This window comes from Manacus candei, unplaced genomic scaffold (genome assembly GCF_025592945.1).
Source record: "Manacus candei isolate 608988 ecotype Guabito, Panama unplaced genomic scaffold, ASM2559294v1 h1tg000049l, whole genome shotgun sequence".
Taxonomy (NCBI): Eukaryota; Metazoa; Chordata; class Aves; order Passeriformes; family Pipridae; genus Manacus; species Manacus candei.
This window is the reverse complement of record NW_026138097.1, coordinates 11,149,181-11,173,489: the sequence shown is the minus strand read 5'-3', so window position 1 is coordinate 11,173,489 and position 24,309 is coordinate 11,149,181. Positions and strand designations below refer to the sequence as shown.

General features: G+C 42.9%; 2 protein-coding genes across 13 annotated transcripts in view; both read right to left on the bottom strand.

Annotated features, from left to right (window-relative positions):
• Positions 1-4: 4 nt before the first annotated feature.
• On the bottom strand, positions 5-11,371 carry SIRT5 (sirtuin 5). 4 transcript variants are annotated; one of them, XM_051799243.1, is made up of 9 exons: positions 11,259-11,371; positions 9,872-10,002; positions 7,293-7,426; positions 5,547-5,772; positions 3,858-3,945; positions 2,846-2,899; positions 1,837-1,960; positions 598-713; positions 5-228 (listed from the first exon to the last, which is right to left on the bottom strand). In XM_051799243.1, the coding sequence occupies exons 2-9, from the start codon at positions 9,984-9,986 to the stop codon at positions 153-155; spliced, it is 933 nt and encodes a 310-aa protein (XP_051655203.1). In that variant the 5' UTR covers positions 9,987-10,002; positions 11,259-11,371; the 3' UTR covers positions 5-152. The 4 variants fall into 4 exon arrangements, with proteins under 4 accessions (XP_051655203.1, XP_051655202.1, XP_051655200.1 ...); XM_051799242.1 differs by lacking the exon at positions 11,259-11,371 and adding an exon at positions 11,130-11,242; XM_051799240.1 differs by lacking the exon at positions 11,259-11,371 and adding an exon at positions 10,518-10,628.
• Positions 11,372-13,315: 1,944 nt separating this feature from the next.
• KIF13A (kinesin family member 13A) overlaps positions 13,316-24,309 on the bottom strand; it is a 108,229-nt gene continuing 97,235 nt past the window's right edge. For 3 of the 9 annotated variants that reach the window (XM_051799135.1, XM_051799137.1, XM_051799138.1), the window contains 5 exons: positions 24,181-24,292; positions 23,067-23,218; positions 22,397-22,501; positions 15,477-16,581; positions 13,316-14,614 (listed from right to left, as the gene is read on the bottom strand). In XM_051799135.1, coding sequence (XP_051655095.1) covers positions 14,328-14,614; positions 15,477-16,581; positions 22,397-22,501; positions 23,067-23,218; positions 24,181-24,292 — 1,761 coding nt within the window. In that variant the 3' untranslated portion in view covers positions 13,316-14,327. Of the gene's footprint in view, positions 14,615-15,476; positions 16,582-18,210; positions 22,016-22,396; positions 22,502-23,066; positions 23,219-24,180; positions 24,293-24,309 lie in introns of those variants that run through there. The other 6 variants (XM_051799136.1, XM_051799139.1, XM_051799144.1 and 3 more) reach the window with 4 other exon arrangements.

The following is a 24,309-nucleotide window of genomic DNA, read 5'->3' as shown; positions in this document are numbered from 1 at the left end:
AGGACACCGGGAAGTGGCGGCGGCGGGTCCCGACCGCCCCTTTATTGCCGTGAGGACCGTCCGGCGAGACCCGCCGCCTCCTCTCAGCCGCCCGCTCCCTCCCCGCCCGCCGTGCCTCCGCCGCCTTGGTCCCGTCGGGCCGCTCCCGGAGCTCAGGAGATGATCTCCGTCTCGTGTCGCGCCAGCGCCGGCGGCAGCGTAGTCCCGCAGGGGCCCGGGAAGTGAAACCTGGAAGGGAGCGGCCGGTTTTAGGCGCGGGCAGCCACCAGCGCATCCTGCTTTTTGCTGCTTCCTTATCTGGCAGCGCCCGAGCACCTCTGGCAGCGGGGGAGAGGAGGGAAGAAGGTTGTAGGACTTCTGGGGCTTAGGGACAGACTTCACCCCCACCCTTAGGAAACTGCAGTTGTGTCTTTAGTAAAACTTAATTCCACCATGAAAAAATTATCATCTGTTCTTACTTATTAAAATAAATTAGTATTTCTTAAGCGTTGGGCAGAAAACTATACCATATTTGTCTAAAACCAGCATTTTAGCAGTTGGATGCAAAAGACAATGAAGATGGAGGGGCCTAAAGGCAGCTACTTTGAACAGCTTCACCTGAATCTGTTTGTGGCAGGAGTAGCTTCCATGTTAAATTCTGCAACTGGCACTCCTCTGGCGGAGACCTGAGGGGCAAACATGGCTGCAGGATAAACCACGGAGGAGGTCCCGACCTGCAGGGACAGGGAAACAAATCACAAGTGTAGCAGGACAGTGGTTAAAACAGACAAAACCAACTCAACCCCTTGGGTGAGGGTCCTTCTCAGAACACTCTATGTGCAAAAGCCACTAAAGCATGGAAGATCCCTACAGAAATTAAACCAAACCAGTATCTCCAATCAGTGTTACTGCATATGTAACTATTTAACATAGCATAACAATCAGGAATTGTTTCTCTGATACAGCCCAAAGAAGTTTGTTTGTGCATTAGAACTCTAGACGAAAAAAAATAATCCCAGAAACAAAACTTTGTCTCCAGGGAAAAAAACCCCAAGACATTCCTTGTGTTGAGATTATTCAATAAAGAGAACACAATATTCTGAGCAAGTGTTTTGCTCAGGGATCTGGAACCTACATGGTGCATGTAAACTACTTCACAAAAAGGGCAGCACAGGGTAACAGCTACCTACCTTCTTACAACATTTAGTCACTTCCTTTCTTTTAGACTGAGCATCAAAATAATTGTATTTTTCACTGTTTGAGAAATTAGATCTATAATAGGTTTGGGTTGGAAAGGATCCTAAAGATCATCTAGTTTGAATTCCCCTGCCATGGGCAGGAACACCTTTTGCTAGACCAGGTTGATCAGAGCCCCCTCCAGGGGTTGGGCACCTACAAATACTCTGGGCTCCTATAAAGTCTTCCCAGAGCCTTCTCTTCTCCAGCCCTCTCAGCCTGTCTTCATAGAAGAGGTGCTTCAGCACCCTGGATCATCTTCATGGCCCTCCTCTGGACTCAGTCCAACAGTTCCATGTCCTTCTAACACTGGGGGCACCAGAACTGTATGCAGTATTCCAAGTGAGGGTCTCACGAGAGCAGAGTAGAGGGGGTGTGAAATTCAACAGCTAAACAATATTGGCTAACCCCTAACACCTGTGTATCTTAATTTCTGAGCAGTCTCTGTATATGTCCAAACTTCAAGGTCTTTTAATGTTTTACACTTGACACTAGAGAGTCCCTCAGGGGCTTTTAGCTCCTCAGAGAAGCACAGATACATCTGCTTTACCAAGGAGGTGCAACCTCCTTAGCATGGCTTCCCTGCCGGTTCAGAGGACAGGTAATGAAAGTGCCACTCACTACCAAGCAGAGGTCACAAATATCAAGCTCCTTCTCGACTGCTGTGAGAACATCAGGATCCAGGGCTTCACCAAACCACACGACGTGGGGACGCAGGAGCCCATTGCAGCCATCTTCCTCACACCTGTTTAAACATCACCAAGGGACAGCATTACCCTACCGACGTGGACCTTGCCGGCTGCAAAACGTCAAAGCAGTTTTCATACTCACTTGGGCATGTCTTACCTTCCACCACTCTCTCCCTTCTCTTTCACAGCCCTCCCCGCACCCTCCCCTACTATGTGCTGGGCTGATTCCATGCTACACATGTTGGAATTACACACGTGCTGCCTGGGCACATGGAACAGGCTGCTGCACAGTTTTTCAATGCAGATACTTAACTGTGTCTTCCCCTTACTCATCTCCTGAAATGCATGAAAATTAAAACCTTGGCCTCCATTTAACAAATTGGCTAACAGGTTTTTAAGGACAAAGTGAACCAAAGAACAGAAGCATCGTGTTAGCCTCTTCTTAGGGACCAGATGAAAAATACAGTGGATTTTTGCATCTGCAACTAGCTAAGGTAAAGCTTCAGCCAGAATAAAAAAGCACTGTGGCACATTTAATGCCTGCGAGGGACTATGCAGTGGCTGTACCCCAGCACAGTATTCCAGACTAACAGTGGGTGGCACCTGCAAAGTAACAAAACATTTACTGTTGTAGCCCTCATTTTTTTGCTGCAATTCTCCTACTACTTCACTTACTACAAGCCCCATGAATTTAGGCATGTTTCATCTTGGTGCTCAAGTACACAAATGTGCGATGCCTTTGGCATCGTGGTGACTTCTAGTACACACTCCTGTTGGCAGCTGTGCCCCGTAACTTTAGGCTCAGTTCTCTGGGGCAAAGTTCCACACCTTTCTCTCCTGTGGAATGTCTCCTTCCAAAACAACGTGAACAGTAACACAAGCCTTTGAGATACACAAAGCATGAAGAGGTAACAGCAAAAAACAAATCAGTCCATACATACTGAGGAAGGTCTTCAACTGGAATCGCAGCATCTGCTGTTTCAGGATCTGGAGCCCTGAAGTTACAAAATTGAAATACATATCCAATCATAAAAAGTGTAATTTATATATTAATAAAAACTTAGTTTTCTTTAAAGCACGCTCCCCAATCAAGCAATCTTTGCAACTCCAGCCAACTTCAACACCTACTGCAGCCCTAAAATACCACACACATGGCAGGCAGGCATTGGTCCAGAATTATCCCAGAGCTGAGTGACTGTCAAGACTGTTCAAGACTGTCAAAGGCACAACAATTATTTATGTAGCTATCTAAAGCTCTGGTGAAATGCAAAGGGAAAAAACTCCACTAGAAATCTGTGAGCATATGCCTGGCCCGTACCCCTGCCCACTTCCATTTTAAATGGTGAAAGAAAGAAGGTGGCTAGAAAAAGGAGACTGAAGGATACTGGGAACTGATGCTTTCATCCTGATTGTTTCACGCATCTGTATTTTGAGATATGTAATCAGAGGAATCTTACTGATAAGTTGAAGGTCAAAAGCTACAAGGTGCTCAAGAGATGCAGAAGAGGAAAACGCATGTATAAGACTATGACAGCTCAATTTAAGGAATAAGAATCTGACTTAATAAAAAAAAAATTGAAAGTGAAGAGGATGGGAGTAAAGAAGCATTCTCACGATCAGTTGATGTCCAATATGAGAGTTGTAGATCAGCTGAAATTGTTCTAATTTGTTCTAATAATGTATCATGTTGACCATGTATAATGTTACATCATGTTAACCTCATGACTTAGAGGTTAACAATCAGTCATTTACAGGAGTTAATGGCACCGTAAGCGCTCACTGGAGTTACCAAACAGTATCCTCACGTTTAATAATGCTTAAAATTTAAGCATTATTAATACTAAAGTAAAACGGGGTGGTTGGCTGGAACTCCCATATGCTCTTAAAATGGCTCCTTTGCTACTGAACAGCAGCAAAGTAAAAAGCAGAGAGTTTGCAAAGCAGACACATTACCCTTTCCCGGCCAACGCAGGGCATATGGGGCTCTTGTAATTCGCAGCTACGTTTCCACAGCTGGTGCACCGAGTTTTAAATAAACTACCTGAAACACACAAAGAGAAAACATTAGGGATGAAGCGATGGCTCTGAGGTGTGGCTGTACAAGCAAGTAGTTGTGTTTATCCCAGGCAGCCTTTATTTGACTTTGAAGACCACACCTGATGGGTAACTTACTACATAGACGTAACAGCCAAATGTTGAAAGCTAGCAGCATTATGAACGAGATGCTGTTTACACAGCACATACCCACACTCTTTTGTTGAGCAACCCAAGGTGACTAGTATCACCATTAATCATACACCCAGCCCAGCAAAGGTAGACTTTCACTGTCAGCTGAAAAGCCGCAGTGAAAACAGCAGCAGTCCCACTAAGCTATGATGTATTACCTTGTTCTACCTCAGGACATGAGTTATATGCAGTCCTGTAACAGTATTTTGGAGAAAAATCATAATATAAAATATCACTGAGGGAGATTATTTCTGCTTATTGCTTTTCCCATTAGATCAGAAACATTTTCTTTAAAAAGAAAATAGAAATACACAGATTAACACCATGTTGTTTTATGCAAAACTCCCAACCTCAAGACTTTTGTAGCATTAGTAACATGCTGTAGAGATGAGCAATATTACAAAGAGTTTTAAATTGTTTCCATTTTGTAAAAAATACAGATAACCAAAATTAAACTATACCCAAGGCTTCACCCTTGGATGCACAACTGCAAAAAATTTTGTGCAGGTTTCTTGTGTCCAAGTCACAAAAGTAGCAGTGGGAAATCCCATTTAAACCTTTTGTGATACTCAAGTTAAAAAGCACCGTAATGCTGGAGGGCCAGGATGGGTCTTTGTCCTGGGAGATTTCCACTCCATGCAGGGCCTGCAGAGTGGAGAAAAGAGGAGTGGGACACCTCTAAGGGTGGAGAAGGGCTTCCCCACCCTCCTTCTCTCCACACTTGCACATTTCCTCAGATCCAAAAGCCCCAGTGACCTCCAGGTGCTGCACCTGACTTCTGCTCTGGTACTTTGTGGGAGAGAGGGTGGGAGTGAGGAATGCCACTGACTACAGGAAAAAGACAGGGAGTACCACTGTGTGTAGGAGAGAAAGGTTAGAGAATCTCATCTGTTTCCAGATCCTTTGTCCTCCTGTAGCCAAGGACTGCACAGGTGGGGACAGGGTAGAACAGGACAGAGGGAAACTACCAGGGTTGGTGAGGCCAGTCTTGCCAATACATCTTTTATTGGTAGGAGTACTGGTCTGGCACCACCACTACCACACAGTGGGAGCCCTTGGGGATTTTTTTCCCCATTTCTAAAGTGAAATCAGCCAAGTGTCACAGTCAGATGTATTCAGGTGGACCTGAGGCAAAACTGAGCAAGCGGGAAGGGAGAACCAGTTCCTGTCTATTGCCAAAAATCCATTAAAAACAGGAAGATGAGGTTCTGAGATTCTAAAGATGAGAAATAAAGAGGATATGAAGTACCTGAAACAGCTTTCAAAAGAGAACAGGGTGTGACTGTAAATAATTTTATGCAACTTATAATTTTAAAGACAAATTTCTTTTGTCCCAGTACTTATCCTGTTTTATCTTCTCCCCACTGCCCACCCTGGGTTTTCTGGCCTGTAGCAAAGAGGTAAACCAGCTCGTACCGTGAATTTCTAAGAGGTGCTTTGTGCCTGCCTTCCTGTGCAGCTCATCAATATTCTGAGTAATGACCACAACGCTCCTTCCTTGCTTGCTCAGACGCTTTTCACACTCTGCAATGGCAATATGTGCTGCATTTGGATGTTTACTCAACATCACTTCCCGTCGGTAGTGGTAAAATTCCCACACACGGGAAGGGTTTCGCGCAAAAGCCCCGGGAGTGGCCAGCTCCTGGAAAAGATGTAACAAGTCACTCTACAAAAAAAGGGCAAGAAAACCCCTTCCCCAGATGAAGCCTGCTGGATCACTGGCACTTACACTGCTACTGTATTTATAACCATGTGCAGTTGATAAGAATATAGATCAATATCCCTTATGAGGATGACAAGTCAAGGTGTCTTATCAAATCAGAAAATAACTTATAGAAATAGTGTGGTGTGTGGGTTTACACAGTACACTTGGACCTTATTCTGTGCTGCCCTACCAAACTATCAGGAGTTTAGTGCAGCCCAAAGGAAACAGATATTTCAATGCACGCAATTTTTTGACATCGAAAACTCTCTTTTCCACAGCAACCATAAAACACAGCATAATGTGGATATATTTCTTTTGCTAGGAATTTCTTTTCTGCATTTTTAAGCGTAACATGAGCTAAATTACACACATTGTCAAAACCAAAGTCTAATGTCTTGTCTTTTATGTGCTGGTAAAATTGAATCTCTGCTTTTCACAGCAACTTTAACTTTGCCTTATCTTTTCTAAAATCAGGAAGTAAGCTCCGTCTAGCATCTCAAAGCACAGTTCTGCTAACATTAAAACAGTGAATGCAAGTTTCTGTTGCAGCAGGACCAGTCATTTATACACACACAGGTTTTATTTGCATTGCTAGTCACTTGAAAGAAACAGCTCATCTTTAGATTCAAACCACCTTGAAAAACTCACCTCTTTGACTCCTTTTTAACTTTAACAAATCTTTCAGGAATGTTGTAATTAAAAACTACATAAAAGGCAAATGTGATTGCAGTGTTTGGAGCAGCAAGTACTGACGGCATAACAGTTGCTTGAAACATCTGCAGCACCAACCAGGATGAGACTCATGAGGCACCTGTACAGCTGGCACAGTTTGGTGCTTGCAGCTGCACCACTCCACCCTCAGTGTCTGTTCCCACCTTTGCTCCCACCCCAGTGGCTCCCAGTGTTGGCAAGATCACTCCAGTGAGAGAGACAGAGCTTGTGGAAGAGTAAAAGATGTGAGGAACCTGCCCCCAAACAGAACAAAAAAGTCCTAAAGCATTTTTAAGAAGTATTATGAGACACCAAGATTAAAAGAAAACAACTAGTCACTATCATTGGTTCTTCCTTTGCTAGTTTGGTAAAACTCTTAGGAGTTTAAAAGAGGAAAGGCCCCACAATGTAGGAAAAACCCTGAGGGTATTAAAAGATGAGCAAACAGCTGAACTGCAAGGCAGCAACAAAACAAGGACAGTAGAAAGACCCAGAGCTGCCTGCAAGAATGCTGTTTTACCCAAGCAACTGATAAAATGACAGAAAAGAAGTTGCAGCTGCACCGAACAGACTCCCAGGTCACTGGGAAGAGCTGCAGAGGCAGCTGGAGGGAGAGCTCTGTCCCTGCCAAGCTGCTATGGGAGCACTTCCACTGTCTCAGGTCCTCAGCTGCTTCTGACCTTCCACTCACCTACCTGATGGACAGAGAAGCACGGCTGCACAGGCACAGGGCCACCAGTACCTACCTGGGCTTGCCACTTTCTCCAGAAACCTCCAGCCCCCCTGAAGGTAGGAACGCCACTCTCCGCACTGACCCCGGCTCCTGTGATAATGGCAATGTGCTTCGCCTTGGCAAACACCTCTCGAAAATCAGCCATATCTGTGTGTGGGGAAGGAAAATAAACAGCTGCTCAAGCACTTACACTTTTACATAAGAGCAACGCAGACAGTGCTGGCACACTTATGCATCCAGAAATGGCTTCGAGGTATACCTGCCATGACTTTAATTTCAGAATACCAACTGGTTTCTGAGTTTCTGTATATCAGAATTTGAAGGGCAATTCCTGGGGATCCTCAAAAATGCATATGAGCAAGCTCAGTAGGGCAACATGTGCTAAATTACGAATATAGTCAAGATTTGAAAGCAGAGCCTTTAACTGAAACCTCACACTAGATGCTACCTCGATAACAACTGTTGTTACCACCACCCAGGAACAGTTGCTTCCTTATTGTTAGGTAAGATCCTAAGATGAAAAAAAAAAGTTTGTTTCACAAAGTATCACCTTCAAAATTGAGGTAATTTGGGAAAACCCATTTCCTTCTGAGGCATCCTGCCCATTTCCTAGGCTTGCAACTAAGAAATAGGTTTACGACTATTTTTTATTTTTGAATGTATTATTCCCTTCATTTTCCCATGCATAGGAAAGTATTTTGGGAAATACACGGCAAATTTCCTTTGCCTTTTTCTATGAGTCAAAACAAGATTAAAAAGGAACATGTTAGCTACAAAAAAACCAAAATGTCTCTTCCAGTTGACTTCAGACACTAATTTTAAGGCAACATATTTTAGAATCACAAAATGGCTGAAATCAGAAAGGACCTCTGGAGATCATCTAGTTCAGCCCCCGCCCACTCAAGCAGGGTCAGCCAGAGCAGACTGTACAGAACAGTGTCCTGTTGGATGAGTTTTGAGATCTCCAAGGATGGAGACTCTATAACCTTCCTGCACAACTCATGCCAGTGTTTGACCACCCTCACAGTAAACAAACTGTTTTCTTGTGTTCAGATGGAATCTTGTGTGTTTTGATTTGTGCCCATTGCCTCATGTCCTGTCACTGGGCATTGCTGAGAAGAGTCTGCCTTGTTTTCACCCCCTCCCCATCAGGTGTTTTTATGCATTAATTAGATCCCCTCATGAGCCTGATCTCCTCCAAGCTGAACAATGCCATCTCTTCAGCCTCTGCTCGTACGTCAGATTCTCCAAGTCATCTTTGTGGCCCTTTGCTGGCCTCTCTCCAGTATGCCCATGTCTCTCTTGCCCCAGGGAGCCCAGCACTGGACCCAGCATGTCAAATGTGTCTCACCAGGGCTGAGCAGAAGAGAAGGATCACCTCTCTGGAGATGTCCTACTGAGTACAGCCCAGACACCCATTAGCCTTCATTGCCACAAGGGTTCATCGCTGGCTTATGGTCAACATGGTGCCCACCAAGACCTCCAGGGCCTTTCCTGCCAAGTTGCTTTCCAGTTGGTCACCCCCAGCTGGTCCTAGTTCCTGGAGCTATTTTTCCCCAGGGCAGGACCCTCTGGAGTATCAGCCACTCCTTCCAGCTTCATACCATCTGAAATCTGAGAGTACACTCTGCATTGTCATCCGGATCATGAATGAAGATGTTAAACAATATTGGCCCCAGGATGGACTCCTACAGTACAACACTAATGACTCTCCAGCTGAACTCAGAGCTGCTGATCACAAACCTAATCCCCTCAATTTACTATGTGTCTTAAAAATAAAACAAAACAAAACAAAACAAGACCCCACAAAACCCCATCCAAAGGCAGGTAAGTTCCTGTAAGGATAAATAATTCCTGGAGAAGTCCCAAGACCCACAGCACAAGAGCCACAGAATTGGGCAGAGAACGCTACTATTCTGCTGCTGAGTCCACTGTTGTAAACAAAACCTCACAAGCTCTGAATGTGTAAAGCTCAAGCCAAAACCCCTCCCAGCCTGGTCTCTGACAGCAACCAAATGCTGATGCTCAAGGTGGCAGAAAAAGCAAGTGCACCTCAGCACTTGGGGGTTTGCTTTGTACCTGTTAAGTTCTGTGTGCAGTTTTCAAGTTAAGGTACACTCTCAAATTAAAAAAACAAAACCAAAACATCCCCATACAAAGAAAAGCAGAATATTTACTACTGCTAGCCTGCACAGGGCTGCTGGGGTTACCCAACAGCCTGCTCCTGAGCCGTTATAAATGCTCCAGGCCCTCCGTAAGTCTTGTACAAAGAAATAAGGAATGAGTTTTAATACTCATTAGGATTATGAGAAGGAAATGCAATTAACTAGTGTATGTTTACGAGCGTAAATTACAAGCACTAGAAACACGTCACAGGGCAACCATGCTGACTACAATTATGCATGGGTTTGTGGAACTATACAGACACACAACGTTAATTTTAACAGCTGGAGGAATAAAAAGCAACTTCACACTCTTCTAAACATTCTGAATTAACCTATGGATTTCATCCAGCACCCAAAAGCTTCTAGACTTCCAAATCCACCTTAAAAGCCTGTCCGGGCCGCTTAAGCAAACAAACCGATGCCTTACTTGAACTAGGACGAGCCATTTCCAAGCGAAACTTCTGTCCCTTTGCCGACGAAGCCTTAAGCCCACAGTGCGCTTGGGAAACCAGCCTTCTGGCGGTAAATTGGAAGAGACACATCGAGAAGCACCTGCACCTGGGAAGAAAAGAGACGGAAAAGAAGCGGCCTGTCTGAGGCGCGTTAATTTTTCCCCGCAAGCTTGCCGGCGACGGAGCTCTCCACAAAGAACCAGGTGCAAATGTCAACCGCGATTTGTTTTTGTTTTGGGGGGTTTTTTTGTTGGTTTTTTTTTTTTTTGCGCTGCCTCACGCCGAAGCAACTCCCAGGACCCGGCTCTGTCAAACCGGCATTTTAAGGAAGCGGAGGGAAAAAAAAAAAAAAAAAAGGGAAAAAGGGAAAAACAAGGGACGAAGCCGCCGCGGCGGCAGCCCCAGAGGGCAGCAGAGCCTACGTGCATCTGCCCTCCCGCAGAAGGGCGAAGGGGAGCAGCGCGGGCGGACGGGGCCCCGGCGAGGGGGAGGCGGCGGAGGCGGCCAGGCGGCCGCCTCCGCCGCCTCCCCCTCGCCGGGGCTCCGTCCGCCCGCGCGGTTGCCGGGCCCTTTCTCCAAGCGCCGGGGTCGCCGGTTCGAGCCCCGCCGCCGCCAACTCACCTCGCCGGCGGCGACCGAGGCCGAGCCGTGCTTCTCCGCACGTCCCGCCCCGCGCCCGGCGACGGGGCCGGGCCTAGGCTCCGCTCCGCCTTTCCCCACACGGAGTAGGGGGGGAAAAGGATAGCGGTGTTAAGGTGGCGAGGAGGGTGTGGATGGACGGACTGGTGGATGGGTGGTGGCGTGTCCTCGCATTAGCTTAAACTGTACGCGAACAGGTCGGAAAAAAGCGAGATGGTTTTTTTTGTTCCGGCGTCATCCCTCTTGAGGTCCGCCCTCAGGCATTCGCAGTTTTGGGCGCTCGCTGATGAAAAACTTATGGTGCCGCGCTTGGACAGCGCGCAGTTTCCACAGTTTTTTTTTTTTTACGAGAAAAGATGGCTTTTTAGCGCCTTTTTTTTTTTTTTTTTAATGAGAAAAGCTGTTTGTAGTTTGTTTTTCTTCTGCGGAAAGAAGACTGCTGCTGCTTTCACGCAGACTCTTCCTCTCCGCCCTTCCCCAACCCCGCCTTTTAAAGCGTCGTGGCCCTTTTCAGAGATGGCGTACAATTCCCCCCTCCCTCCGCTCCCGTAAATAACCAGCTTAAACAGATGAAGAGGTTTCAAAAACACGTACCCAGAGGTGGAAAAGGCTGAAAGGCAAGTCCCACCGTGTGGGATGTGCTCTTTCAAGTCCACCACCAGCCCCGCAGGCCGGGGGCAGCTCCTGTCTTCCCACCCGGCCTCTTGGCACAGGGCATGTTACCTGATAGAGTTACCCGAGGGCAGGGGAAGAGAACACCCAGAGGTTGCTCCCAAGGGCTTGCGGCCGATGTTTCTCTCATTACGCTGCTCCCTGGCACTTGTTATTGTTTACTTAGTACCAGCACGTCGTACTCTGTCTGCCTCCAGCTGCGAACACGACGGAAGCCTTTGGTGGGGGAACCTTTGCGTGTTGCTGATCAAGCTGGACCGTGCTGGGTGTTCTCTGAGCACTCTGCCTGAGTCTCCATAAAGGCCCCACTGTGCTTGGAAAACCAGCACATCATAAACTCGGAAAACAAGATGAAGGCCAGTGTGATCTCGCTTAGCATTCCAACTACCCTGATGGTCAGAATTTGGTTATGCTACGTGGAGTGGGTCAGATTTGCTGAGGTCAGATTTGCTGAATGAGGGACTGACTCTGCTGAAGGTTATTCAGTATCACGACTGGGGTTGGTTTGGTTTTTTTTTTTAATCGAGATCTTGGTATGGACTGGACACCCTGCTTATTAGGCTGTGTATTTTGATGCTGGTTAATATAAAAAAAAGCAATTTGCAGTTGCATTATCACCACGTTTTTCACACCACTGATTCCAAAGTTCAAGACAACAAACTCCTAGTCTAACATTACACTAACAGGAAAAGGTGCTTCTGTTTATGTACTACAGTTTTGAAAAGCACATCAACCAAAAAGCTTTCATTTTCTCATTACGTCATTGCGCTCATTAGATATGTTCCTTCTAACTTTACATTAACCCAGGGCAGGGCATGTTAACATGCAAGGTTTGCAGAAGTACAGGTCTTTTAGTAACAACAGAACTCACAATAGCACAGGTTATGCAAAATGGGTACAGCACAAGGCTGGCTTGTTTTGGTCTCTTTGGCACATACAGATTGCATACCCCAAGAGGCACAATGATCCCATGGTTTCAGAAGCAATCAATCATGCATTCTGTATTCTCAGAGGTCTGAAACAATGAAGAGCCCAGCTCAGCTGATGCTAACCTGCCATAAGAAAATGGCCATGTTGACTTTCCAAATTGTTTGTAGTGGCCTCAAACAAATATGTTTATGCACATGTGTACGTATATTTTCTAAGAAGCTTTATAAAAGATTAAAGTGACATCTAAAATTAACTTCAATATAGTGGGGTGTTGGGTGTAGATATGTGGCAGTGTTCTACAGTCATTTGTGCCTGATAAAATAATTCTGCATAAAATGTTTTTCTATTATGGTAATTTTCTCCAGCAGCAGTGTCATTAATGCAGTGAGAGCAACTCTAGGTGGACAATAGACGTATGAAATGTTCTGCAAGGATATGCATTTCACCAAAAACAATTAACACATAAGAATCCTGTCTCAGAAGAGCCAAAAGCCATGTCAAGGGCAAGTGCACTGAACTTCATGGCCCCTCCTTTCACCACCTTTCCCCGGCACATTGCCCTCCCAGCAGCCAACCCTGTTGTAGGCAGCTGAGGCCTTTACATATTTAGCAATGATTCTCTCTGGTCTGTGTTCCAGGAACTTGTCCTGTCTCCCCTTGACCCACACAGCACCATTCTCTGTCAGGAGTTCCCTGACTCTGCTCCCTCTCCTGTGAGGGACAGGGAAAGCAGAAGGTAAGGAATGTGTATCCACAGGGGCTGCTATTTTCCTCTTACGCTGCATGACCCAGTCAGTGGTAAGACACGCTAACACCATCCAGTCTTCCACTCCAGTCATACTGTCCTTCAGCATTTTTACAAAGTTCTTTGCATCTGAGCACCATCAGCTAGAAACAGCTTACTATTTGACCACAAAGCCTAATTGTATCAAATACAAGCAAAACATTTTTTTTTTTAAATCCCAAGTAAACAGTCTGTATTCTAACACACAGTAGGTCTGTACCAATTAAATACAGTATGGCAATATATAAATTACAGTTCTTTACAGTAAATAGTAAAATACGAGAGTCCGCTTACTGTACACAACAATCAAAGAAAGAACAGCAGCTTTTCAGTAAGGTCCCAGGTATCTCAATCATTCGCTTGCTAAGGAACAAAGAACAGATACAGCAGGCCATTCACTTCACTCATTTTTTACCATGTTACTTTACAAATATCCAGAACGCTTGTACAGGCATCTACAGTATCTACATGTGGAACAACCTTCTTAGGAATTCATGAGCACCAGACATAAATCCCTCCATCATTCCCATTATTAAAATAAACTTTACAGATTAAAATTACTTTAGCAGGTTCTATTTCATCTTGATAATAACCAGCAAGTAACAAGTGCAAAGTTTGCAGTCATGATCCATTTACTGCTTCTTTGTTTCCCCACTTCCCCCACACACACCCAAAAAACCCAAAACCCCCTAAAAAATCCAAAATGTTGTCCTCTCACACCCTTGCAGTAATACTGTTTCTGCAGTCAAACTGCCCAGCTGCTTATGTTAACACGTGAAATGCCAGACGTATATAGCTTCAGGCATCATTAGTCATTCCAATCAAATGCCAAGTCAGCACAGTGGCAGGCCTCTAGGAAGACAAAAAATACGTAGCAGTTGGATATTTCAGTGTGCTCAAACACGGAACATAAGGCTGCACGGTGCCCAGTGACTAAAAGAAACATGGCACCAAGTTACCAGTTAAAACATTTACAATAGAAAGATATAAACAGCAAATATGTCAGTCTAAAACAAGTTCTTTGGTAATTAAGAACAGCAAACTGTAGCTTTTTTTTTTCCAAATACGGATTTACATCCTGTTTTTTTCCACAATAAAATATCTTTTGTTGTTTAAAATATATCTCCCAAGTTGTTGCGTAACAAATAGTCCAGTACCTCAGTTATCTACAGATCAGCTTTAACTGTATTTTAGTGTGCAGCCGTATCTGCCCTCTGGCAGACAAACTATAGATACACATTCATATATATATAATATATATATTATTTATAAAAAATTAGAGAATTAAGTCAAGGACTCTAGAGAATACACATTCCGTATGGACAGATTAAAATGTACAATAGCTTCAAAAATCCATAAAGTTTTCTACACAGTAATGCGTGTAGTAAGTGCAAAAATACTGCAGTTTAGTTAATCCAAGATTTCCTGTTTTCCTGTTTCCTAGAAAAAGCAGAAGCCGCTGCATCTCCCGAATGGCAGAAGACGTCTCCTTCTGTCTTAGGAGTGGCTGATGAGCCTTGAAGCACAGAACTTTTCCGTTTCTCTGAAGTGGAAGATGCCTGACACCGTGAAGTGCTGCTCCATTTCCTTGAGGAAGCTGGTGCTTTACTGAGGCGCCCAGGACGAACAAAGACACCGTGTCGTGGTTTGCAGTGGAAGTACTCTTTGCCTTTTACAATTCCATCGTGCTTTCCTTCAACGAAAAGAAATGCACAGGATTAAATGTTGGTACTTTCATTAGCACATACAATTGAGGTGCTGAAGCGTGAATAGCTTTGGTCATCTGCAAAATACTCAAGATCATTCATGCTGAGTCATGAGGCCAGATGCTCACAATACACTAGGGTGAACAAAACTTGGAAAGGAGGGCTTGAATTGTAACCAAAAAGATGATTTTCTAAAATATTACTTTGTTAACTAACAGTTTAAAAAGTCAAGCACTTGTTCATTTTACAGAATAATCTGTCCTCCAAACCAGTTGCTTGCAAAGCTTAAAATTTAGCTGCCAGACAAACTTCTGGTATCAGTGATAATATGTATTATCTAAACTACTAAAACCATCATCTTAACACTTGCAGAACACTGACTTTTTCTGATCCCTCTGAACTGAAGTTAAAGAAAACTTGTATCCTGGAATTCAGCTTTCCCCATTGGAAAACAAAAGTAAATCTCTGAAAGCCACTGACAGCAAACCAATTTGACAAATGATGCACGTTGTCAGCAACGCCCATGAACGTATGTGCATGTTGCTTTTTAAAAAAAATCTGCCCATTTTAGGCTTTTCTTGTTTCTCTGATCTGTAAAAACAGATGGGTACCAATGGGAACTACTACAACATCCAAAAACATTATTCTGCATAAAGCAAGAAGAGCAAGGCTTTAAGACAGATAAAAGTTGATTAGAATATCCCTATAAACAGAAAGTGGAGAATATCAGATACCAAGCTTCACAAAATTGGAGAAACTTCCCAGGACTGAATAGGAATGAACTGTACTGCAACTTTAAAAATTGTTCACACTAACTGCACAGATAACCCAGAGCATATTTAGTCTTACCCAGCTGAACATTTAGTTCTACTCCAACCCAGATTCCTGCTGAAAAATCCACTGTTCCAACGTATCTCACTGTGCCCATCTTATTACTTCCAACACAGACTTGCTCGCCCACAGCCACCCAGCTAGGCAAGACGTGGGCTTGATCTGCAGAAGCACCTTCTTCACAATCAGAACCATCCAAGTGGTCCTTCGTAATAAAATCGTCTATGGAAGTATCAGGATAAGTCTCAGGACCTGAAGTCTCTTTTACCAGTACAGAACAAAAAGGGCTCTCCACGGCACCTGCAAGCCGGTCGCCTGCTGCTGCTGCAGAGCTCTGCTGGCCCACACAAGTGCTCTGCTCCTTGTCAGGGCCTTGGGGTGACACTGAGGCGCTCACTCCATTAGAGGACAGAAGGGAACATGACTGCGGAGCCGTGGAATGGTCAAAGTCCTTCCCATCTTCGACGCCCATGAACTCTGTAAAGGAGTAATCTTCCAGAATGTCTGTCGTGTGCTCCACTGTTACTTCGCGTGCTGAAAATTCAATTGTACAACAGGTATTTTTGCTGTCCAAGGAGCTCAGAGCTGAAAGTGATCCAGTTCTGGGTAACTGCTGAGAGTCTCTGTCAGTGGCACTGAGGGACGGTGGTACTTGCTCCGTTAAGGCACTGTTTTCTTTCAGTGGTAACACTGGTAACTTTTCTTTCGCTAGCTCCTTTTCTGACTCTCGACATTCCTTGTTCGAAGAAGATCTTAAATCATGTGCAAGGAATGATCCTGTGGGATCATTAGAGTCCAGCTCCTTTGTGTGACTGGCTAGCTGGTCTGTGCTATCACTACAGGGAACAAGCATGTCAGACAGGGTAGCGTTAGAGGCACTGTGGGAAAAGTAGCCACTAGTAATACTGCTAGTGGTGGGGCTGCGGGATACCTCTTTCTCAAGAACACGTGAACTCATGAAGTCTGATTTAGAAGAGAACCACTCCCTGTTCTCCAGGCTAGCATTGTAAATACTGAAGTCAGCAAACTCCTCCGGTACATAAGGCCGGAAATTTTGAAAACTTTGTGGACTTATCAGTTTCTTATTAATGGCCTCCAACTCACTGTCTTCCTCCTCAGAGTCCTGCAAAAGAACAGAGAGTTGAATGGGATTAGGAACCGATGGCAGTGAGGTTTTCAAAATAAGCTAACTTTCCTTGATTTTTTTTCTTTCTGAACGTGGAGAAATATATACCTTTAATATCCTTTAACTGAAGAATGGAAGACAGCATTGAAAAGAGTGGCTGGGAACGTGTCCTGTCTACACTGAGCTATTTAATTTTTAGAAAATAAATTCTAAATAGTTCAGAAAGTATAAAACAATAAATGGAAAGTTATGTTTACATGTTTTCATCCATGTATGATAAACCTTTTACCCCCATGATTGCGACTAATTAAACCTATTGAAGGTATTCTATAGAGCTAACTGACCACCTAACAAGATAAATATAAATATGAATGGGAGCCACAAACTTTGCTGCAATACCCAGGTTTCTATTAAACTGATATCAGCAAAGCTAAATAACCTTGTTTACCCATGGCTATCATACCTGAATGCATTCACAATGCTTGAAAATAAAGGCAAAATTATCAAATACTACAGTGAATCTTCAAGGAAGCATTTGTGTGCATACATGTACATGTCTGGAGGAAAATAAGTGACACTAATCAGCCTGGCAGAATTTGGAGATACCTCCTTGAATTTCCCTTTGATAATGAGTGGGAATGCACTGTGAGCAGACCCACAGATGTGGCTTTCACAGAGTCCATCAGAAGCTGATGACCAGTCTGTAAAGATGCATCTGAGAAAGACCCCAGCAACACAGTGGTGTTGCTCCCACCAGGATATAAAATGCTGATATAAAATATGAAAATGGTGATATAAAATGCTGCAGGCAGGACTCCACATGGATGCTTTCTTAAGTTCTTCCTTTTTCTTATACATATGGGTTTATTTACAAAATGTGTGCAGGTATAAACATACATATATGTATACACACATATACATATTAAAAATGGTTAGTTTACAGGGAATTCCTACTAGAAAGAATAGTATTTTCAGAAAAATGAAAACTACTGAAGTACTTCAGAGAAATTCAAGCTCCTATTATATCTCAGTTCCTTTATCTGCATCATAGATTTCAAATACTGATCAAGGCACATCCTGTGTGGTACCTAAAGTAGTTTGATGCTTTCAGGCACCTGTTCTGAATCACCAATGTAAAAGGAAAAGCATAATAGTTAACCAGATGACCACTGAGAACAAACACATCAGGATAAACAGCCTCTTGAAAATGTTTATGATACTTCGTAACAGCCAAGACTGTTCAAATAACTTTGTACGACAAGACTTCATATGTGCAGAAAGAAAACAGGCTTGTTCAGTTTGCCCATGTCAGAATAATGACAAAATTGTTTAGGCTGGAAGGCATCTCTTGAGGTGAATTAGTCCAATCTCCCACTGCTCAAGCAGGGGTCAGCCAGAGCAGACTGTACAGAACAGTGTCCTGTTGGATGAGTTTTGAGATCTCCAAGGATGGAGATGCTATAACCTTCCTGCACAACTCATGCCAGTGTTTGACCACCCTCACAGTAAACAAACTGTTTTCTTGTGTTCAGATGGAATCTTGTGTGTTTTGATTTGTGCCCATTGCCTCATGTCCTGTCACTGGGCATTGCTGAGAAGAGTCTGCCTTGTTTTCACCCCCTCCCCACCAGGTATTTGTATGCATTGATAAGACGCCCCTGAGCCTGGACTCCTTCAGGCTGAACAGCCCCAGACCTTCCAGCCTCTGCCTGTATGTCAGATGGCCCTTATCTGTAACAAAGTCTCATTTTCATTCCTACCATGTTCAAGCTCATAGCAGATATAATTCAATCATATTACCCATGCAGAACAGCCTCTTAAGCTGACTCAAGATTTTCAGAAATATTAAATTTTTGTTGGCACACCAATCAATATCTGAAGAAGCTGCTTCTGCCTGTCTAAGTATATCTGACAAATCCAACCACATTTCAGATTTTAATACTTGCTCAAATAAAGGCTTGGCATCCTTTGCTTAATAACTTTTACAGCTCTGCTTCAGTTATTTCTCATACGGAATTTGGATAAAGGCTTTAGTTTGCAATTATTTATTTCTCTGAAGAGGAGTTACAGTGTTATGAAATGTCACCTAAGACTATGGAGAATTATTTATATTATTGAAAATCTTGTAATTTACCTCTAAAATCTACAGGCAGCCCTTTTGGAAGTAAAGGAAATAATCAATATCCACTTTATTGAGACTAAGAATGCCCTTCCAAGCTCTAAAGCATTATGAAACATCTTCATTGCATATTGCAGTATACCCCTCATCTCTGAGGGCCCTTTTCTCAATTATCCTCCTTACTCCTTCCCTTTCACCCTTTTCACTTCTGCAAACGTAAGTTCTGCTCTATGCAGGACCTTGTAGTTTATTGGTTTTAAAACATTACAAACTAAGAATTTATCAAATACACACTTTTCTAAGATATGAACTCCAAAGTAATACATATTTCATGAAGGAAGTATTTCTAGGTGATACTAGTTAAACATCCACTTGAGATCGGATGGCATTTTATAACAAAGTTCTTTGTATCTCCTTTGAAACTTGCAAGATTCCTCATTTGACTGAAAAAAAGGGAAATCTTAACACACAAGGGGTCTCTGTTCAGAGTCAGACTGGATAAGAGGCTGTAACTTAAAAATGGATGTATCGACACACAGACATTGGTTACTTGTTTAGGAAAAGTCCAACAAGTAACCACATTGTCAGTCGTGTTGTTTTAGGGTTCTCTGTCATTTTAAGTACAAAAGCTAAGGTACAGAGAACCAGTCTTCTTACTAGAACATGTGTTATGAAGAATGCTGCAAATAAGTGATGAGACACCACCCTGTGACACATAAAAGACGCCCCTGGTGGGGACAAGACATATTTTTTTTCAGAGCTTCTCTTAAGTTTCCAGATTGGGAAATGCCAGAAAAAAAGCAATTTCAGGGTTCTTCTAATTTCTGTGGATGTAAGATGTAGGGAAAAAAGAAAGAAAATGCCTTGTACTGCTCAGGCTATTGGCAGAAATAAAGATAAAATCCTTGAAAAACTGATAAGGAAATGTCAGCCACTTCCCTGGGACGTAATAGAACGACTATAATGAAAAACAGATTTAAGAACTGGTAACAGTAAGAACGTGACAGCAAGAACTCAGGAGATGAGACTATATATCAAGTTTTAATAGTAACAGAAGCAAAACAAGCAAGAACACAGAGCAGCTTCCCTACACCTGCTTTGTAATAAAGATACTGTGTAGTTAAAAGTTAAAATATCTGAGTTTTAAAATCCCTAAATTATACCTCTCAAGTAACCTCAAGACGTTAGTTCCCATTTTACTAATTTGAAAATCAGTAATACTTTAGTGGTTGCACCACTGGTTCTTCCATTTTCATTGCCTGCTAGGAGGGTTTCTTCTTAGCCAAACCCCCCTTGGACACGTTAATTACAGGCAGGATTTAAATACACTTAATATGAAAACATTTAATCTGACTGTAACATAATCTACTGCACTCATTTATTATATAGAACATGCCCTTATTACCATGCTGTTTTGAAAGAGTTTCAATATCAAACATGTGTAAGTACTGTCTGAAATTTCAGGCTGAATGCCCTATTGCAGGCTAACTGAATATTTTTGTTAACTGCTTTTTTTTTTTTTCCTCCTTTCAACAGATGTGTTTTGAATACTCAAGAAAAGTTAAGAACAGATCTCAGAGAAACATGAGAAAAAGGCCCAACATCATTCTTACACCTACTTAGATGCAGAACATCAATCTAGTTAATATTATTAGTTTCCTGTATGTTTAGTTGCTTTACTTCTATGGGATCTTTTAAATGCTGTAAGATGCAAGTGAGCATCCCACCTGAAGCAACACCAATCATCCAGTTTTAGGAGTATGACTGAGGCTCTGTACCTTGGAGCAGTCATTTACAGTATTTATTAATGATGTGAAAACTTCACTTTGCATCAGATAGAGAGGAGCAGACAGCTGAAGTTTCATGTGGAGCTGTGATGCTGCCCTGGTGTAATCCTTGAACTCATTCTGAGAGCACTGTTCATCCAATTGTGTGACAGATATGCTCCAGCCCAGTTAAAACATAAGACTTGCTACAACTCTGAAAAACATGGGGTAGCCAGGGAAGCCTACATTCCACAAAGTCTTCTTTCCTAAAGTGATAAAAAAACCCCAGAAGCCATCATTTGGGTAAACACAACGCCATAAGCTGTCAGGGTTACACAGAGCAGCCGTCTCAACCTCCTCCCCACTAGTAGCTGCTAGTTCTTGCCTGTCTCTCCAGTACCCACTCAAGGGTCTATAAGGTGATGAGACAGAGGGCTAGATCCAAATGAAATATAACTCCATGGTAGTCTAGACATCGACCGGATGGATCAGTTCCCTTGATCTGACTCCCTGTGCAACCAAACAAAAGCTATGTTCATGCAAGGGAGAAGTCAGTGCAAAGGTTGGAACAAACAGCTGAGAACTGAAAGAACAGCTCCTTCCAGGGTCCTGTTTGCTACAGCAGGTTTACAGTGTTCAGTGAATTAGTTCCATTCTAGTTGGAAAAGCCTGGTGGCAGGATGTTGCCCTTTTCCAGCTCTGAAAGCCTCTGCATATCTTTGGAAAGCAGCACAAGCAAATACCTGGGTTAATTCAGGGCATGTATGGGGTGGGACTTTGTTTTCACTCAAGGGATTAAAACTGCCCTCAAGTTGCTATGGAAAATTTTGTAACAATTTATTTTCCAGGGAATGTTTTTTCAACCCTCTAGAAGATTTTGTCTTCCAAATACCTTCATGCCATTTTGTATCAGTGACTAAGTGCAAGTCAGCATGTCAGCTACCTTATGGAAAATTAACATGATCAAGAATGAAACAGCTGCCACCCCAAACCAGCAGCCAAGTTTCAAATATATACACCAGAACACTCAGGATTCTTTAGTCTAACAACCTAAAAAATAGCATTAGAAATCCAGAACAGGTTTTTTACTGGTTTGGCTATATGGTAGGAATGAAAATAACTGTTGAATAGGAAGAATCCCTCACTAGCACTTTGTGGAAAAGAGGCCAGTAACACTTAGAGAAAATAATTTGAAGGTTCTGAATTTTAAATCTAAAGCTCTGATTAAAGCAAGTATTTCCAGCCATATTCCACAGCCCCAAAACCGAAACCATCATACAGCAGAGATGATGATACATCTTTTGTTGAAGCAGCAGTGAGAAAAGGATTTGTCAGGTGAAGATTAAAATAAAAGCCCTCCACCTCAATTCCACCTGAATTATGATGAAGACAGGCTGCAGGTTAATTAAGAGCGGCAATCTTATTTTAGTCATATTACTTCCACATCAGGCAATTATAAGCTTTTTATAGTGTACCCACACCTGAATGCAGGGTTACTTACACCAAATGGGGTCATTCCATTTACTCTGGGGTATAGTCACAAAATCTAGGTAACATACAAGGTATATTAGAGTGACAACAGCATGGTTCACTAAACCGTCCTTTACTTGGATCATCTGTTACCTGTAAAAACTAAAGCCTCCCCTCTCCCCCCACACTCCCCAAGACAAATCACATATAAATATTAAAACCCAAAACAAAACAAAACCAAAACACAGGAACCCAACTGAGTTAGTTCCAACAACAGATTGCATTTGCAAGCCAGGCAAGCAGCTGCTATAACCATTACCTACTAACAGTGACGAGGGGTTAAATCCACGTTACAACTATTTTTTCCTGCTGCAGTAGCGTAAGTGCCTTAAGCCCACCACCAAATAGCCCTAAGCCCACCATCAGGCCTCGAAACAGAAACTGGTACAGAACTTACAATCTTTTCCTCATGTATGCTATTGCTGTCTACAGGCATGCTGCTGGCACTGCTTCCTGCAGGCACAACACAGACAGCACAGTGCACCCGAGGCGGAGGCATGCTCTGCAAAGGTTAAGACACACAATACATCACACAAACCACAGCTCTGAACGCGGTGCTAAATGCGTGCCAAGTTAGAAAGGCATTAGGACGTGATGAAAGTGAAACATCCGTGCTGACCATATATACATCAAGTTAATAGGCAGAGAAACTCATGCGCTCCTCCTGGAGTTTTAGGTTAGGGAATAAAGGTCAGAATTGTAACCACCCTAGGATACTGTTTCACAGAATTATGTCTTATCTATGAAAAAACACACCAACACCTTGCTGGAGAGAAAAAAAATGTAGGTAACTGCTACTTTAAATTAGAAGTATCCTGTAAAAGAGAATACTTACCAAGAAGTAAAAACAATAAAATCAAAAAACACCCCCAAAAAACTGCCCCAAAACCCAAATCTGGTATTTCAGGTAAAAGGCAAACAGTGAAATCCCACCACATCTAAAGATTGGCCTGAACAATTTTCACCAGAGAATTAGAAAATTCTTTTGCAACAGATGCAAATGATTTACCAAGTACACAAAATCACTCATTCTCCTTTAAAAAAGCAGACACCTTTTCAAAGATTACCTCTTGACTAAGCAGAGGTCGGCTTTCAAGTGGGGTCTTCCTTTTGTGTTCCTCTTTCACTGGCATTAAGGGCTTGAAAAATTTTGGTGGCTGAGGAGAAAATGCTTTAAAAGGGCTGGCCATTAAAGCATGGGAATTCTCTGCTACAACACCTAGGTAAAAAAGCAAAACCACTGTATTTCAGTTCTTCATATCTTGATTGCCAGAGCATAATTCAAATAAACTGAAGGTTAAGCCACGCATTTGGCAAGTTGCTGGCTGTAGAAAAATGTCAATACTTTAGTATTCAACCACTGGCCTAAGCATGAAATAGCACAGAGCAAAACAAGCTCCTCTGAGAAGTCTAGAAATGGAAGGAAAGCAGAGAATAGCAGTATCTGCCCCCTCATTCTGAGCTCCAATATTTCTTTTCATCTCAGTCATAATAGTGGGAAGTGTCCCTGAAATGGAACTGGCAAACTCTTTGCTTCCTGTGCCTCACCTGACCTGCCCAACTGCAAATCTGCCCTGTAACCAAGCCAGCCATCCTGCACAGCCAGGATGATCAAAAAGGAAATTATAAGCAAGGAAGCAATGAATAAACTCTCAGTCCCACTTTATTGCAGCAGTATCTCTACGTGTACTGCCTGATCAAGAAAAGCATGTTACATTGTGACCCAAAGAAAAGAAGGCACTGTGACACACCGACATGGTGGCACAGCAAATATCCAAATCATGGAAAGAACCTGTAAAAGGACACTTCTCACTTTAACAGAATCATCTTCATTTTCAAATTCATAAAATAACAGCACCTGCTTTTTGTTGTTTTGTGTGGTTTTGGGGTTTTTTTTGTTTGCTTTGGGTTTTTTTCTTTTTTTGTTCTAGTGTTTTGATTCATATTTAGTTTGTTCTTCTGCCCTTCTCTTGCTTTTTTTGGTTACCCTCAATTTTACACCTTTTCCTGGATATCTTATGCATTTCTCCCTTTCTCCCCTACTTCCAGATTACGTTTAGCTCCTAAAACAAGAAGCTGGATAACACCTTTAGTAGGAAAAAAGCACTGAGAATTAAACTTTCAGTTTAATGCAGTAAATAAAAATCCACCAGCATTGCCACTACGTGTGTGAAGTCTCACCACTGCCATCTTTGCTCTTTCGAGGTGACTCCCTGGGTAAAGTACCATAGCATGATACATCTTGATAACTGGAACAGCAGTCAGATATATCCAGGTGACTTTCAGACCAACCCTAAAGAAACAAAAATA